At 42.1% G+C, this 18,881-nt stretch overlaps 1 protein-coding gene across 3 annotated transcripts in view; it reads right to left on the minus strand.

The window, feature by feature from the left end:
- The window catches only part of SGSM1 (small G protein signaling modulator 1), a 556,432-nt gene that overhangs the window by 447,657 nt on the left and 89,894 nt on the right, over positions 1–18,881 (minus strand). For all 3 annotated transcript variants that reach the window (XM_068239081.1, XM_068239072.1, XM_068239098.1), the window contains exons 4-5: positions 10,433–10,595; positions 2,544–2,696 (exon numbers count right to left, since the gene is read on the minus strand). In XM_068239081.1, coding sequence (XP_068095182.1) covers positions 2,544–2,696; positions 10,433–10,595 — 316 coding nt within the window. The remainder of the gene's footprint in view (positions 1–2,543; positions 2,697–10,432; positions 10,596–18,881) is intronic.

Consider the following 18,881-nt stretch of genomic DNA (forward strand, 5'->3'; position numbering starts at 1 on the left):
CTGCAGCTGCAGCGCCGTACAGTGTAAACACCGGGGATTTCTTCCCCGCATGTTTACATTTCGCCTGCGAGACGCGATCGGAGGCTCGCAGGCAGTTCACGGAGACACCCTGCGGGTTTCCATGGAAACCCGCAGACAACCAGTTTACGCCGGTCGGCGTTAGCTGGTCGTCAAGAGGTTAAACACAGAGCAGTGGGTAAATTGAATTTGATTTTGTGGCTGACAATCCCTCTTTAAAGGGTAAGTTTGGTAAAAAAAAATTATCAACATATAAATGGTTAGCCTTATTTTTATATGCAACCAGAAATTACCCACTACCAAAAGTCATCCAAATCCTAACAAATGGCAAACTGTGCATTGATAAGTTACCAAAACATTCATAATATTTATACTGTTAATTAAAGCGGTTTAAAACTCTGACAAAATTTTCAACCAAAATGTGTTTTCCTACTTTTTATAACCCATACAATTATCATATTTGCTTTTGTGCACAAGTATTAATATTCATTTAGATATTATAACTTCCCAAAGTTCAGTTAATTTACTTTGAAAGATGCTGGTGCATTTTATTTATAACTGTTGTCATTCTGTTTAAAATGGTGCCAGCAGTGAGGCCTAGTGCACACCAGAGCGGTTCGGCTGCAGTTTGCGATCCGCTTGCGGGTGCGGATCTGCTAGGGTAATGTATTTCAATGGGCTGGTGCACACCAGAGCGGGAGGCGTTTTGCAGAAACGCATACTCCCGGGCTGCTGCAGATTTTGGATTGCGGATGCGTTTCTGCCTCAATGTTAAGTATAGGAAAAACGCAAACCGCTCTGAAAAACGGCACTTCAGAGCGGTTTGCGAGGCGTTTTTTGTTACAGTAGCTGTTCAGTAATAGCTTTACTGTAACAATACATGAAATCTACTATACCAAAACCGCTACACAAAACCGCAAAACGCTAGCTGAAACGCTGCAGAAAAATAAGAAAAAGCGTTTCAAAATCTGCTAGCATTTTGCGGATCTGCTAGCGGTTTTTGGTGTGCACTAGGCCTTATTTCTGATTTGTTTTTCACTTCAGCACTCATCAGCTGAAGTCCAGCACAGCCAGAGAATGTTTACATAAATGCATCAAGTAAAGAATGTGTACACAAGATAAGATTATAAGCAGTTCGGATGCGGGTTCTCCCTGCAGAAGAAAGAGTCAGCCCTGTGATGTAACCCTTTGAATACTGTTTTACTAAAAAAAAAAAAAAAAAAAAAAAACATTTTGTTAGTATATTATATGCTGTAAATAATCTTTTAGAGCAAAGAAGAAATTCTGGGTTATATTCCGCTTTAATGGACCATTATATTGGCCTCAATTCACTAAGCTTATCTCCTGTCTTTAATAACGTTTCTAGAGTGATCACCATGGTGATGAGGCATACATGTATTTAGGAAACATTTTACCTCAGGCAAACCAAAAGTTAACTCTTCTGTGTTTAAGTTAACTCTTCAATCCTTAAAATAACTCCAGAATTCTAATGCTGGGCATACACGGCATTCTGGGCAGGCTTATCAATCGAGCCTGATGGCTCGATTGACAATATCCGAGAGGTCCGATGACCTGCCGGATAGATTCCCTGCTCGATCCCCGCCGGCGGGCAATAGCAGGGAATCGAGCGGCTGATTAGGAGCGCCCGCGGGGACGAGCGGGGATTGATCCGCGCGGACGAGTGGGGACACGACGGGGGTTGATCCAGGCGGCTAATCGGCCACCGGATCGACCCATGTATGCCCAGCATAACAGGCTGTCAACCCTCCTGGTGGTTTATTAAAATCCGCCAGGGGGCAGCACGTTTTTTTTTTAATTTTATTTTTTTTATATCATGTAGCAAGACAAGGTCTCGCTACATGATAGCTGCTGCTCAGCGGCATCCCCCCAGCCCCTCCGATCGCCGGGATCTCCTGGAGGACTTCCCCCGTCGCCATGGCGACGGGCGGGATGACGTCACCGGCGTCCTCGACGTTGTGACGTCAAAGGGGACTCGGATCCACCCCTCAGCGCTGCCTGGCACTAATTGGCCAGGCAGCGCACGGGGTCTGGGGGGGGCGGCTGCGGCGCGACGGATAGCGGCGGATTGGCAGGGAGCGGCGGTGATCGGATTGCACACGCAGCTAGCAACGTGCAAAAAAAAAAAAGTGCAAAAAAAAAAATTTATGCAAATCGCCCCAGCGGGGCCTGAGCGGTGCCTTTTGGCGGCATAGCCCGAGCTCAGCTCGGGCTTACCGCCAGGAAGGTTAATTAACTGCGTGGGAAAATAACTACAGAGGAGGTAACTTAAAGAATGAAGAGATAAGATAACTTTCTTACTGTGTGGTGGCAAGTTTTCTCTTGCCTTATTTTCTCCAGCATGATCTTAGTGAATTGAGTCCAATATTAGTGCTATGTAATTGTTTTTGGCACCAAGAGCTCTGCATTGAAACATAATGTACTTTGCTATCAATAGCTTTTATTAAGTTTTTAACAAAGTGATGTAAGAAATGAAATCTTAATATTTAGTATGGATCATCACTTACCTACAATTCTCCACCAGGTAAAGTACAATTTTATCTAAGACTTTTTCAATGAGCGCTGTGCGAATCCACAGATGCTTAATGGCTTGCGGTGAAAGATTTGGAAGCCTCTGTGTTTTTCTCATGCTCTCCTGGATACCATGCATCTGATTTTTTCTGCGGATAAAGAGGGAACAGAACTCTTAGAATTATAACACAGACATGTTAGATGTGCACAGAGACAGAGGAAAGCAATTTTTCCATTAGTGCCCATATATGCCGGGCACCTCTCAGGCTGTAGCAAGGTATCTCTCCCCCAATGGATGTGAAATGCAAAGATAAACTCTGTTCCGGTTTGCAGAGTTTGTAGACTTTAACCCCATACCTGGCTCACTTGCTGGGGATATACTGCTTTATCCCCAGCCTGCCATGAAATGGCATGAAGGATTTGTTGACTGCAATCTCTCCCAGGTATATAAGTTACACTGAAATTTTAAATGCTGGTGGTTAAAAGCGGCCTTAGTTTGAAAAGGCGGTCTCTAGCTCCACTGTCAGTCAGGTTTTGGGCATTATTGTTGAAATGCAGAAATGTCATCATCATTTTATATTGCAGCATTGGCATGATTGCAGAATAAGGGGAGTAGTGTACTCCAGTACTTTCTCCATTTTTTTTGTTTTGCTAAGCCAATATTAAATGTTAACCCTAGGAAAACTATGAGCTTGTTAACAGTTGTCGGCACCCATTGCGTGGCATAAGTGGATGAGGGGTTGACAGCTTTGAATTGTATGGCATATAGGTTTGTCTCCTCCATGATAAACTGCAGAAATGTTTCAGGAAGAAACAGATGAAAAACGTCAATTGGTGACAAATTTCCTATGTTCATCATTATGCCACACTGGCTGCTAGAAAAGGAGGTATTTGAGTTGCTTCCATGTTTGGAGGTACCCCAAGTGGGTGCACAATTTCAAATGGTAGCTTCTTTCTTGTACATCTTGGCTGATGCCTGCTTGCTCTCAGAGTACCCTGACTTAGAGACCTGCGCAGGTCTAATTTTTCAGACCCGCACCCGCTGCCTGCTACCAACCCGCAACCCGTTTTTCTGGTGAATCTGGTACCCACACCCGACCCGCACTCGCAGATCCGCTACCTGCACCCAACACTCAACCGGATTAAATCAAAACGAGTACTCGAACCTGACCCACATTTTGGGTAACCCGCGGATACCCGCAGGTACCCAACCTGATGCATTGTGCAGGACTAATTTTTCAGACTCCCGCTACCTGCCCCGACACTCAACCCACTTTCTGGTGAATCTGGTATATGCACCCGACCCGCAGACCCGCTACCTGCACCTGACCCACAATCGGATAAAAATCAAAATGGGTACCCGAACCTGACCCGCATTTCGGGTAACCCTTAGGTACCTGACCCGATGCAGGTCTCTACCCTGACTACTACCACTACCTCTGTGATCTGAGGGCCCCACTCTCTCAGAGTCCTCAGTGTTGCTGTCACTGTTGATGACAGATGCAGTGACACTTGAACACCCCCTGCTATGAGGCCTGGACTGCTGTAATGGCCTCTCAGATTTAGAGCTGGAGTCACTGTCTGTCTGCATCTCTAAATTTTCTATTGGATGCCACTTATAGACACAATCCTCCTTACCAGCGATGCTCAAATATATCCAAATTCGATTCGAGTACATTCTAATTTGGGTCCGGGTCAAATTCGGATTCGGCCATGATCACGACCATAGAATTCGATTTGAATTCGAGTCATGATCAGTAATTGAATTCGGGTAATAGTCGTGATCACGAATTCGGATAGCCTTAAAGCAATTTTTTTAAAAGGGAAATCACAATTACAGGGAGTGCAGAATTATTAGGCAAGTTGTATTTTTGAGGAATAATTTTATTATTGAACAACAACCATGTTCTCAATTAACCCAAAAAACTAATTAATATCAAAGCTGAATATTTTTGAAAGTAGTTTTTAGTTTTAGCTATTTTAAGGGGATATCTGTGTGTGCAGGTGACTATTACTGTGCATAATTATTAGGCAACTTAACAAAAAACAAATATATACCCATTTCAATTATTTATTTTTACCAGTGAAACCAATATAACATCTCAACATTCACAAATATACATTTCTGACATTCAAAAACAAAACAAAAACAAATCAGTGACCAATATAGCCACATTTCTTTGCAAGGACACTCAAAAGCCTGCCATCCATGGATTCTGTCAGTGTTTTGATCTGTTCACCATTAACATTGCGTGCAGCAGCAACCACAGCCTCCCAGACACTGTTCAGAGAGGTGTACTGTTTTCCCTCCTTGTAAATCTCACATTTTATGATGGACCACAGGTTCTCAATGGGGTTCAGATCTGGTGCACAAGGTGGCCATGTCATTAGTTTTTCTTCTTTTATACCCTTTCTTGCCAGCCACACTGTGGAGTACTTGGACGCGTGTGATGGAGCATTTTCCTGCATGAAAATCATGTTTTTCTTGAAGGATGCAGACTTCTTCCTGTACCACTGCTTGAAGAAGGTGTCTTCCAGAAACTGGCAGTAGGACTGGGAGTTGAGCTTGACTCCATCCTCGAGCCGAAAAGGCCCCACAAGCTCATCTTTGATGATACCAGCCCAAACCAGTGCTCCACCTCCACCTTGCTGGCGTCTGAGTCGGACTGGAGCTCTCTGCCCTTTACCAATCCAGCCACGGGCCCATCAAGACTCACTCTCATTTCATCAGTCCATAATACCTTAGAAAAATCAGTCTTGAGATATTTCTTGGCCCAGTCTTGACGTTTCAGCTTGTGTGTCTTGTTCAGTGGTGGTCGTCTTTCAGCCTTTCTTACCTTGGCCATGTCTCTGAGTATTTGCACACCTTGCGCTTTTGGGCACTCCAGTGATGTTGCAGCTCTGAAATATGGGCAAACTGGTGGCAAGTGGCATGTTGGCAGCTGCACGCTTGACTTTTCTCAGTTCATGGGCAGTTATTTTGCGCCTTGGTTTTTCCACACGCTTCTTGCAACCCTGTTGACTATTTTGAATGAAACGCTTGATTGTTCGATGATCACGCTTCAGAAGCTTTGCAATTTTAAGAGTGCTGCATCCCTGTAACGATTGTGGAATTCTCTCCGTGATCAGCGCACAAGACGTGCGCTGACACTGCGGAAATCCTCCACAAGCGTATAATTTGAGGGAACCCAGCAAAAGGTGCAACGCACCTGTAGAGGGAAATTCCTGTCGGCAGGTGGAGCTGTGGAGTGCAGAGGAACAGCTCCTCTGCCCTGCCACAGACGCCATACAGGAATTGTACGAAGGGAAGAAACGCAGGGCAAGATAGCCCTGAAAGAGAGAGATCAAAGCGACAGAGAGTATGTGTGTCCACCAATCTAGTCGCCACCCTGCGACGATGAGCACACAACCATGAAGATCAGGTGAGAAGGCAATCGCCAGAGATGGCGATTGCTAACAGCGACACAAGACCGAATAAGCACAGATGAGGAATGTATGTATGTCCACCAATCTAGCCGTCAACCTGCGACGGTGGACACACAACAGAGGAAACTAAGTGAGAACGCAATTGCAAGAGAAGCGATTGCGAAAGAGAATGAGCACAGGGACAGAATGTATGTATGTGCCCCAATCTAGTCGCCAACCTGCGGCGGTGCACACACAACAGCAGAAACGAAGTAGGAACGCAATCGCGAGGGAGGCGATTGCCAGAGGTGACACAAGGCTTAAGCAAGACAGGGCATGAGAGTAGCAAAGGCACAGCAATAATACAATGAAAAGATAAGGAAAATAACAAATTCTAACTAAACGCGAACACCGCACTCATTCGCAACAACGAACGCGTTTACTGCGCGGTCTCCGCGTGTTAAGCACAACAGAGACAAGCACGCCTAACTAACCACCGACAGACAAACATGAAACATAGGACGCGAGCGCTTGCTTAACGGTTACCTCACCGAGCCTCCAGCAAGCGTTAGTATCAGACAAGCCAGATACACAAAAACAGGAATAAGTGAGAGATACGATCCACCGCTCTTTCCGCCAAAGCGAGTGCGACCCAAGTAAGGCAACAGAGCTTGCAGGATCCCCTGCTCTTTCCGCCAGAGCAAGTGCGATCCAAGTATAGCAAGATAGCTTTAGCAGGATCCACTGCTCTTTCCGCCAGAGCGAGTGTGATCCAAGTATAGCAAGAGAGACAGAACAGGCAATACAAATAATACAATCATGACTGCTCTAGCAAGGATGCCTAGCGCAGTCCCAGGAATTACTCTAAGCTAATCTTCAAACAATAAGCATGGCTGACACTCCAGGAGTGTTTCACAGGACAAACCCTTATGACCAGCGACGTACTGTGGAATCACATGGTATATATAGAGCAAGCCTACAAAAGGATGTGGCTAGGCAATTTGCATGACAAACGTATGCAAATCCCTCAGCAGCAGCAAGCTGCAAAACTGACAAAAGGTCTCTTTTCCAGAGACCTGCAGAATGCAGACCTGAACAGTGGTCAAAAAGCTGCCTGCCTGCGCAGGCAGCTGAGCGGATCATTACAATGCCTCTGCAAGATATCTCACTATTTTTGACTTTTCTGAGCCTGTCAAGTCCTTCTTTTGACCCATTTTGCCAAAGGAAAGGAAGTTGCCTAATAATTATGCACACCTGATATAGGGTGTTGATGTCATTAGACCACACCCCTTCTCATTACAGAGATGCACATCACCTAATATGCTTAATTGGTAGTAGGCTTTCGAGCCTATACAGCTTGGAGTAAGACAACATGCATAAAGAGGATGATGTGGTCAAAATACTAATTTGCCTAATAATTCTGCACTCCCTGTAAGTAAGTGTAATAAAAAAAAATGGTGGAAAACTTTTTTCTGCATTTGCTTGTTTATTCTTCTTCACCGTCTTCACCTTCTTCTTTTTCTTCTCTCCATCTTTTTCTTTACCGTCTTCTTTTTCTGTTTTATCATCTTCTTTCTCATCACCATCATCTTCATCATTTTCTTCTTCGTTGGCACCTGGTTCTTCATCTTCTACTTCTTCTTCTGGTTCATCTTCACTTGGTTTTTCATCTTTTTCTTCACCTGGTTCTTCTTCCTCTTCTTCTTCTTCATCATCATCTGGTTCTTTTCTTCACCTGGTTCTTCTTCTTTTTCTTCACCTGGTTCTTCTTCTTCTTCTGCACCTGGTTCTTCTTCTTCCCCTGGTTCTTCTTCTTCTTCTTGTTCACCTGGTTATTCTTCTTCACCCGGTTATTCTTCTTTTTCTTCTTCACCTTCTTTTTTTTTGTTTTTGTTTTTTTCATATTCTTCCTCTTGTACCCAAATTAATATCTTTTCACCTTACAGAACTCAACTGTTGTAACATTTTTTCTTCAACAGCATAGCTAAATTTGTGGCATAATAGCTAGTGGCTCATGGCAGCAGCGCATAATTTTGTGGCCCCCGGCAGTGGGAACACAGACAGCAAGAGGTTAAATACAGCTGCAGGAGGAGGAGTGACGTGTGGCAGCAGGCAATGTAACGGTCCATGGCACCTAGCGTTGGTACCACGGCTGTAAATAAACACCAACAGCAGGAGGTTCCAGACAGCAGTCGTGAAGCCCACATTGTGTCCAATACACAACTGAGACAGCACAGTTTTCAACTCAGACACCTCAGACTCCCCTCCTCTGATTGGTTGCTAGGGCCTCAGCTGGGGGCCTTCTGATTGGCCCAATGACGTCATCCCCTGGATACCGAATCCGAATTCGTGCACACGGGTTAACACCCGTGATCACGGCCGAATTCGAGAGTGACTATTCGGATACATTCAAATTCGGGATCAGTATTGATCTTCGAATTTGAGTTCTGGAATCATGAAAATCTACCCGTGATCACAGATAAATTAGAATTTGCAATATCTGGTGAGCAACCCTGCTCCTTACTGCTGCTGGTGGGGGCAGCATAGCGCACACCTTCATAGCTGTATACAGCCTCTTCACCATTTTTCTTTTTAGCAATAGATGAAAGATAAATAGAGATAAGAAATAGGATCAATAAGTCAGCACTTGTCAGAGCTGAAACTTCAGTTCTCACACTGACAAGAGATCTTAAAGTGGTCTGAAACTCATGACATCACATTCAATAAAAATGTGTTTTCCTACGTTTTATTACTCATACAGTTATCATATTTGCTTTTGTGCACACGTAATATTGTCTGTTTACAAATTACAAGTTTCCAAAGTGTAGTTTTTCTTACCCTGAAACCTGGCATTGCATTTTATTCTTTTTCTATTATAACAGCTTTGTATTATATATTAAAACCTTCTAATGAGCTATTCTGAAGCGACAGTTTCTCAGAGAGTGTTTGTTTACATTCCAGTCTTGATACATTTGTGTTTAACATGTAAAAAAGATACTATTATCTCCAGTTTGGATGTGGATTTGAAGCTGAATAGCAGGACAAAGTGCTTTGTTTAACCATTTCAGTGATGTTCTGCTAGATTTTTTTTTCTGGGATAGTAGCTTTCAAGCTGTGATGAATCTTTTAGAGCAAAGTAGAAATGCTGGCTTTCAGACCACTTTAAGAAACAGCAGCTCTTCAAGAGCAACATTGTACATATTTACTTTTACTCGAACTGAATGAGTGCTGCTATTGGCTGTGGCAGCTATTATTCACACTAATAGATCATCTGATTGGCTCTGTGAACAAAAGTTTGCATGCACCAATCATGAGAACAGCAGCTCTTCAAGAGCGCTATTATAAATTAATTTTCACTTTGCAGTGGATGATGCTGCCATTGACTATGGCAGTTATCATTCATACTACAGATCGTCTGATTGGCTACGGCAGCTATCATTCATACTAAAGATCATTTAATTGGCTCTGTGAACAAAAGTTCACATGCACCAAACAGTGGAGCGTGAGTCTCACATTCAAGATTGTTTAGTGTAGCAAATTTGGAGTTTGCCTACTTTTTATTACCCATACAGTTATCATATTTACTTTTGTGCACAAGTATTATTGTCCATTTACAAATTACACGTTCCAAAAGTACAGTTTATCTGCTCTGAAATGTGCCTTTGTAATTTATTGCATGGCTGCTGTATTTATATATATTAATGTATCTACTGAGAATTTGTCTTCTGTGTGCACTTTCTGCTTGTGTTCAGCTGAAGCACTGCTTGGAATGTTTACTAGTGGCTGATAAGGAAACATAAACAAGATAATGTAATCACTTCTTCAACTTCGGATTCAGAAGCTTCCCACTGAAGACGAAAGTGCCATTTTAACTGTTTGAATATTGTTCTGCTAACAATTTTTTTCATACCACTTCAAGGATAACTGTATTTACAGATTATTCAATTTAACTGTAACTGCTTTTGAAATCATCAGTGCGTCTATATTTCTGAGAGTATTAGCAAGTACAGTCTTCATCTGGAAAACCCTTGTCTCCTGGGCATCTTCTTCATACATCTAAAGGCTGACAGGAAGATAGGCTACACATTCAGAGCAACACAGAGCCTGTCTCCGAACACTAAACTATAGTGGTGGGTAGAAAGGTAGAGAGGCTACACATTCAGAATAACACACAGCCTGTCTCCCAACACTGAACTGTAGTGGTGGATAGACTAGAAGATCAGCTACACATTCAGATTAACACAGAACCTGTCTCCTAACCCTGAACTACAGTGGTGGGTAGACAGGAAGATTGGCTAGACATTCAGAGTAACACAGAGCCTGTCTCCCAACTGTAGTGGTGGGTAGAAGCTAGGACAGACTCATGTCAACTAATGGCCTACTAAGCTTCATAGTGCATGTAGCCTACAATTACATTTAGCCATAATTCTCTGAAACGTAGTTATCAAAGAAACATTTTCACAGTGAGTAAATAACTTACTTGCTCTCGAGTAACTGCTCTAACTCCTGCACTTTCCTGCAAAGTTCTTCTGCAAGAGGAAAAGTCTTTGCCACTTTCATAAATAAAGCAGCAATTTTATTACTGCGCAGGAAGCCAGCAGCCCTCCGCTTCAGTCCATGTAATACACATGCTTCAACAGCAGCTGCAAGAAAACAAAAGCATGTCTATCAGAATGGGCCTTCTGTGACAAATAAAATGCTTCTTCTGCTCCAGCTTTTGCACATCCACATTTTCTTTCATTATATAGTTTGTGCTTCCAAAACCCATTATGCTCTTTGCTTTGCATTGACCTTCATTTTATATAAAACAATGGAAATGAGCAGTTGCTGACTATGGCATTCTGCTTGTGTTTAAACATGAGTAACCATATGCTAAGATCTTCCATAAACACAGTCAGTTTCGCTATACCTTGAGCAGATGACGACTCCCACACCTTAAGAGAAAAGGAAGTTATTTTATGAATCATATCCAACAGATTTTTATGATTCATTCATAAATGTATTACTGTTCGTGAGCTGTAGCAACTGGAATATGCAAATTTCCAGAGAGGCAGGGAAAAGGAGTTAAACACAGTTAGGGGACATTTAATAGAAATGCAAAGATTATTAATGCAAACGAATACAAAGGGTTTTTTTCTAACCATGAATGGAATTCTGTAAAATGTGTACTGCTGCTGAGACCTGTATGGTAATTCAGCTTGGGAAAGTTATCAGAACATTTTGTTGCTAATAATGTTGATTAAAAAAAAGACTGGAATCCTGACATCAAGACCTTAATCGATGGGTACATGTGGTGCACCAGTACCAAGTCCAAAGTGGCAATCCCAATGTTTTAGCTCACAAGAAGCGAAGAGCCCTGAAGTTCAAGGAGAACCATTAATTATGTCTAGTATTGAGTTCAACAGCATAAACTACATACTGTGGAACTTCATGTTACACAAATGAAATGTGCCCTCAGCATACCCACAGTATCTAAAGCACCAAGAGCTGGTTGTATAATTACTATTACATTCGACCTAATAAACCCAGGTGGAGTCGACTTGCATAGCCATATTGTAGTCAACTGATATCGTATTCAATAAAATTAAATTACAATTTGATAAAAACTGTTATAAACATAAATCAGCACTACGTATGTCTTTTTGTCTCTGGGACCTGTTTCAGCCAACAAGCAAACTTTGTCCAAAGGTGCTACAATGCAGTTGGGAATGGAGTTTCTCCATATTTTTCTGGATGACTGTGGAATGGATATGTAACACTGAAGCAAAAATATCCATCACAAGGTATCTTAGTCTATATTTTTGAAGTGAAAGGCCTTTTATTCACCAATTGGTCAGTGGAAACAGTACAAACCAAAGTAAAATGTGTATGTATAACTTGAGCAATGTGCAGGGTAAAGGCATACCACTATAAACATAGTGCAAGGTTATCACCTCCCAGGACATCACTAGGTGGCTTTAGTAGATAGACTCACATGGCAAAAAAAGGAGGCCCAAAGCTGATATCCTGCCTAGGGCTCACTCTAGTCTTAATCGGGCTTTGGATTTTCTCAAATCCTAGACACACACTGGCGTGCAACACTGTACAATGCAAGTATAGAGCCAAGGTCTTGAAATGGTGGATGGGTATGTGATGTCCTAGATGAAGTTATCACAGCTCACTATAATTGTTACGTTAGTCCAGGTATGCAAATAGAATAACAGATGCTACAAACATGATGTTATGAAAATTCATGAGTGGTTTCAAACTAAAACAAAAAGACCACTAAAATAACATATATTTACGATATCAAAAAAGTGTTTAACATTGATTTATGTTTACAGCAATTTTTCAACAAAAGTGAAATTTCAGTCTAAAATGAATCTTGACGTTGATTTCACAGGCTGCCAAAATCAAGACAATGTTTTTAGCAAAACTGTTTTCTGGAGCTTTTTCTAAAACTGAACATATTATGTAACAGTGAAGGCTAGCATCTATGGTCCATATTCAGAGGTGATGACCCCATAAAACAGCATTGTCTAGTAATCACATTCAGAGAGGCGGCTATGTCGGGTTTCATTCATTCCTATCAGACAACCTTGAGATTATAAAGACATAAAGCCTGCAGATATAAAGAGATGCTTGTGTGTAATAAAACTAGTCCCTGAGATCAAACTGTACCGTAAAATTATGTGGATACTCCGTACATGAAAGATACTCAATCTTTTTTATTATTTCAAATAAAGCTGCTTTATTTATTTATTATTATTTTGTTTCCTGAGTGCCCGCTGGCTTCCTGTCATTGGTGAAACCAAGGAAATTAGGGAACGTTTCCAATGGTGGCAAAACACTAAAATCACTTACAGTAAAAAAAGATGTTTTTATTGCTATATAAATAATTATTAGCGCTATTGTAGGATTCTCTTGTTTTAGTGGAAATATGAGCTCTAATGTCTAACTGTAGTAACAAACAAACAAAAAATATGCTGTACTCAACTCTTGTATGGTCAAAACTAAACACAATACCAAATGAAAAAAATACCTTTCACTATCCCAAACATCTCTACAGAAGTAAGTAGGTATGATCAACATAATTTGGATCTTGAGGTGGAATGCAGTGAAGATAGTGGGGAACACAGACTTGGGAACACCCCAGCCCCACCTCCCCCGCCGAACCCCCCCCCCCCCACCCACCCACCCCCACCCCACACACACACATTTTGCCAAACATCCCAAGATGACACACATTCACAGAGGAGTGTCTTTCTTAGGTTCATGGGAAAAGTGAAAGGAGTGAGATCACATTCTGGTCAGCCTCATGAAGGGCATGACCAATAGAAAGAATGTGACAAAGAAACACCTAGTTCACCCTTCTGGACAGGGCATTTCATTGTTAGTACTATTGTTAGTACTGCAGACTAGAGGACTATGCTATTATTCAAGCAGTTTGCATATTCAATTCAACTGTTCCAAGCATTGCAACAGACTTGTGAAAGGGCCCTTAGGATTATCATACAATTTGAAGATTAAATAAAAGTCTGGTGTTTTCATTTAATGGGATGACAATCAGGTATGAGTGAGAGGCCGTTTCTCAAAGCTTAATCACATATCAAAGACATTTGTGCATGTGTATCCTGGCCCGAACAAAGGTGTATTTAAGGACCCTTAAGAAAAAGAGTTCTGTAAATACTTTGAACTCCCCCCAATCAACAATCAGAGAAATTGTGCACAAATCGAGGAAATTTAGGACTGTTGTTACCCTACCCAGTAGTGGTTGAACATCATAGATTATTATAGCTGCAAGGCCTGTCATAGTCTAAGAGATTACAAAGGAACCTTGAGATTACAAAGGAACCTTGAGATTACAAAGGAACCTTGAGGAACATTTAAGCAACTGATGCCATGTCTCACATTGGTGAAATATCACTAAAATTTGGTGAAAATTGGTAAAATATTGTTGCAGTTTGCAAAATGTCATGTGGATAAACCAGAAGATTCTGGAAGAATGTTTTGTGATGGATGAAGTCAAAACAGAACTTTTTGGCTTAAATGAGGAGGGTTATCAGGGCCGGGCCGAGGCAGAGGCTGAAGAGGCTCCAGCCTCAGGGCGCAGTGTAGGAGGGGGCGCACAATTCATTCAGCTGTCATTCCCAATTGTGTTTGAAGCAGAAAGAAATAAGAAAAGGGGATACATGGCAGTGACTGCAAGCCAGATAAGTAGAGATTGAGGTTGGGGGCCCTCTTAGTCTAATAGCAATCAGTGTGCGTCGGCTGGGGTGGGAGGGATGGAGGGGCGCACTTTGGTGTCTCAGCCTTGGGTGCTGAAGGACCTTGTCCCAGCTCTGAGGGTTATATTTGGAGAAAGAAGAACACTATACTATCCCATCTTCAAAACATGATGGTGGGAGTGTTCTGGTGTGGGCCTATTATGCTGCATCTGGGCTTGGTCAGCATGCCATCATTAATGATGCAATGCAGTCTAAATTATAACAGAGATTCTAAAGGAAAGTGTTAAGAAGTCTGTCAATGAACTGAATTTCCAGAGACAGTGGGTAATGCAGCAAGACATCAATCCTAACAAAGAAAGGTTAAAGCAGCAGGGTCAGCCATACTATGCCAGGAAAAAAACATATATAAGTAGATAACTACTTGTTCTACTTACATAACAGATGTATTGTACTGTCCACACATTTCAGTGGATTTCTGTTCTGGCATTTGCCATTTTGGTTCCCTTTGAATGAAGCCAACACTGATGTCATTTCCTCCCTTACTCTTGCAATTTTCTCCTAGATTCTGCTCTACCTAGCTTGCTTCATGGGAGGACAGCAAGATCGGATTTCAGCCTCATGTCACACTGAACTTCCCTTAGCCAATCAGTGAGTAGCAGGAATGTGGGAGGGGTGATAACAAGCTTCCTTCTCATCCTCAATGTACCAAATATAGACAGGCTGACAGATGAGATTTATTGCAGCAGAAACATTTCTGATTAGACTGGAGTGCTTGCAATGCAGGGTAAAGGTTCCAGGCTGCATAATGAATACAGAGCAGTGGGTAAATGGAATTTGATTTTTTGGGGGGCAGACAATCGCTCTTTAAAGTGAACCCAAGCTGAAATTTTCTTCAAAATGGAAATACTTAACTAAACTGTTTAACACTATGAGGACTGCTTTTATGTTTCTAGGACCTTCTAGACTGGGGGCAATGGCTACCTATATCTGCTATGTTTAATGCATCCTGAGGGGGGGAGGGGTGACTGGTCCCTATCGTGACTTTTGGTGACGGCACTCTACAAGGCATGTGACTTTGCACTAAGTGTGTGTGCTGTGCAAATATTACACCCTATGTTTCTCGTTTATGCTTTGATTTATCTGAGGTTGAACGCATTACAGAGGAGTTGAGTGGATCCAAGCGTCCCCACCTCTACATACAGGAGCGCAGCTGGACATATCTATAAAAAATCCTTTTAGCCTATCGCATTGTTAGGGGGTGTGTTTATAGATAATGGCAGTTGGTGCTGTCTAGTTTTTTTCATGTCTGCCAGTAACAAAGATGATGATGTGCAGACTGACTGTGGATCAAACAACATGAAGAAATTACATGGTGTATATCAATCACTTCTTGAGGGCTCTTTTTTTTTTTTTTTTTCTCACTTTGCAAAGTATTGATTTATTATTTTCCTCCTACTACAATTTTTTGGTAAAGTTCCTCTTTAAGCATAGCTGGTTAATGTACATTTCCAATAATATGTATTCAATAAATGGAAAGGTGAACTTTTGCCTTAAAGAGAATCTGTACTCTAAAATTATTACAATAAAAAGCATACCATTCTATTCATTATGTTCTCCTGGGCCCCTCTGTGCTGTTTCTGCCACTCCCTGCTGTGATCCTGGCTTGTAATTGCCAGTTTTAGACAGTGTTTACAAACAAAAGGCATGGCTGCTAACCAGCTTGTGATAGGCTGAGAGGAGCTCAGTCTGTGACTCACACAGAGCCTGCAGGGGGCGTGGAGAGGGTGTGTATAGCTTCTATCCTATCACAAGCAGAGCAGCACATTCCTGCCTGAGTGCCAGAGCCCCACAAAGCTGTCAGAGGAAAGAAGATTAGATTATATAACTGTGCAACTAGGAAAGGCTGCAATAAGACAGACCACATTAGAACAGGTATAGGAAATTATAGGATAGAAGAAATAAGGCTGAAAATGTTGTTACAGAGTTTCTTTAACAGCCCTGCAAAACAGATGAGTCATCAAGCGCCCAGGAACATGGCTAACAAGCACTACTCCTGGGTCCTGAAGATATGATTGCTAATTTTATAGGGCGGATGCTGCCTGCATTTACAATGTAAAATAATTTTTCCTGGAAGTACAACTGTAAAACAGTAAGATTTGAGAAAATCATCATATCAGTGTCTGCGTTTTCTATTTGCTAGGTTTCAATAAGCAGTAATTGTTTCTCACACACAAGATGAGGAAGAATAGCAGTGTGCCCCTGTCTCTCATTATCACCACTCCAGCATTTATTTCCATCGTTTGTTTTCTGCCTCCTCCAATATTTCCAGTGCTACAACAAATCCCATCAGCAAACAGGATTAGTTGTGCAGATGCTGTGCTGTTTAACAAGGCATGGAAATATTTTCATTTGCAGCGTTTTCCAGTAGGAATCATTGAAACATTGCATGGGGGATTAAAAGTGCTTTCTCTTTTTGTACCTGGATTACAACTGTTAACCTCTTGGAGCAAAACATATGCCAATTTGCATACATTTTCTTCTGTTAAAGATTAAAAAACTAATAAAGGGTGACTTTGCTTTTGAGACAAATGGTACAAAGACTAACTTCAGGAAAAAATAAATAAATAAATAAATACATACAATTTAATTTTGTGGAAAGGTGTTAACAATCTTTTGTATTTTGCAGCTGCCAGTGTTCACATTATGAAGATACTTTCTCAGCTTTTGCCCGGAGACTTCCAAAACATTTTATAGGTGCTCATACATCTAGTCATGATGGGCAGATTCGACCAAGAGACGTCACACACGCGCCACGTGCTATACCCCGGCGGCGTGTATACCGCTAGTGGAAGAGCGTGGGATGCCGAAGATGGATGGGCACCCAGCGGTGGGTGACACAAGACAGGTAATGTATAAATGCACACACGGGAGCACATTTATACACTAGGGTGGACAGCGACGGGGTTCCAATATCGCTCGCTGTTACCGCAGTGCACATGATCGATCACGACGGTTCAGCATAATGCAGCATGTCCAATCGATACCTGCGACCAATGTCGGCCCAAAATTGGTTGCATCATCAATCAGGCATGCTCTTGGCGCCATCGATTTTCATTTGATTCGATAATTTGATTCGAAAATTACCAAATCGAATGGTCGCTCAGCAGCCAAGTTATATACCAAAAAAAACACCTTTTTGGTTACTGGACTTTTTGGCATTGTGGCAGCTTTCATGAGGATTCCAGAAGCCACCAGGGGCCATTTGCAATGTGAGGTGATAAGAAGCTCAAAACATTCAAGCGTCTTATCAGACATCGCTTAGGTTTTACTGGTAAATTCAATTGCCTGAACGATGTACAGTTATAAAGAACATAACTCTGGGGAATATGATGCCCTTGTGTCCTGTGTGATGGCAAGCAACAGGGAGAGAAGTATTTTTACCATGAATCTGTCCATGGCACTGCCACCTGGCCCCCCAGGGAGATGTGCGCACACCTATCGTTGTTACCGGACATCTGTCACTACAGCAGGCTCCCGGGCACTTACACAGAGCTCGCCACTGCATGCCAGGCTTTCCTGGCACCATTGCTGCCTATTCAGGGAGCCCAGGCAAGGCATCTTTTAGCCTCCCAGGGTTTATAACCAATGGGAATGAATCCTCCCTGAGGAGGATTTTAATTGGTCCTCTAAGCTGACCCATAAAAATCCTCAAGGTGGATTCCCATTAGCTAAAACCCTGGAATATGGGGAGCTCAGGTGGGAGCTTCAAGCCTTGTTTTTTTTTTTTAATAAATTCTTTTTATTGGTTTTTTTTTTTTTCTTAAAACATGTAAAAATTAACAAACCATTGCTCACACGCAGGTGAGCATGAAAAAACTTAAAACTTGCACATTGCTCACTAGTCAGACAAATACATTATAATATCCTCCTCCCCCCCCCCCTCCCCGCTCATTAAATTCCATCTCAGAATCTTAAGTGATTACTATTTAGATATTGCAGTGTACAATCAAATTACATTTCTGAGATATACATATTGTCAGCAGAGTATTTTGTTGTCAGGTATAGTCACTTACATCATATTGTGATTTGTATCTGTTAGGCTTGGGGGTGTATTCTCCACGGTCAGCACGTGATGCATAAGCTGACGGGAAGGAGGTACACACACCAGCACAAGGAATCAGGATATCCCCAGTTTAGTGGAGGAGAGGACTGACTCCGATAGGAGATTGTGGCGCACAGAGCCGGTGCAGATCCGAACAGCCACAAACAATACTTTCGTGATAACGTCTCAGCGCAAAGTTGCGCTGAGCGCATAAACCAGAACTGAGGAGATCAGGGCAGGTAGACAGAATGAACGCCTGCTTAACTAGCCACTACTTAGTGACAGCAAGCGTCCACAACAAGACAGACTGGAATGAGGCAGCCAATGCGTTTGCAGCGATGGCGTGCCTCACAAAGACAGGACAGGAGAGTCAAGAAATAGCAGGATCAAGATAGATGAACGTAACACAGACAAATATACAATAAGTATGTTTTCCTAGCGTATTACTATTACAGCTATCAATGAAACTATTTGTAACGTCTGACTAACATATGTATATATCGGCAATGAACCAATATATGACATAAGCAGGAACACTGACTAGCACTGGAGCAATACAGGGAACAGGACTCAGAAGGATTCGCTATCTCTTCGCAGAGATGAACGCAATCCACAAACGG

This window comes from Hyperolius riggenbachi, chromosome 1 (assembly GCF_040937935.1).
Source record: "Hyperolius riggenbachi isolate aHypRig1 chromosome 1, aHypRig1.pri, whole genome shotgun sequence".
In the NCBI taxonomy this organism is placed as follows: Eukaryota; Metazoa; Chordata; class Amphibia; order Anura; family Hyperoliidae; genus Hyperolius; species Hyperolius riggenbachi.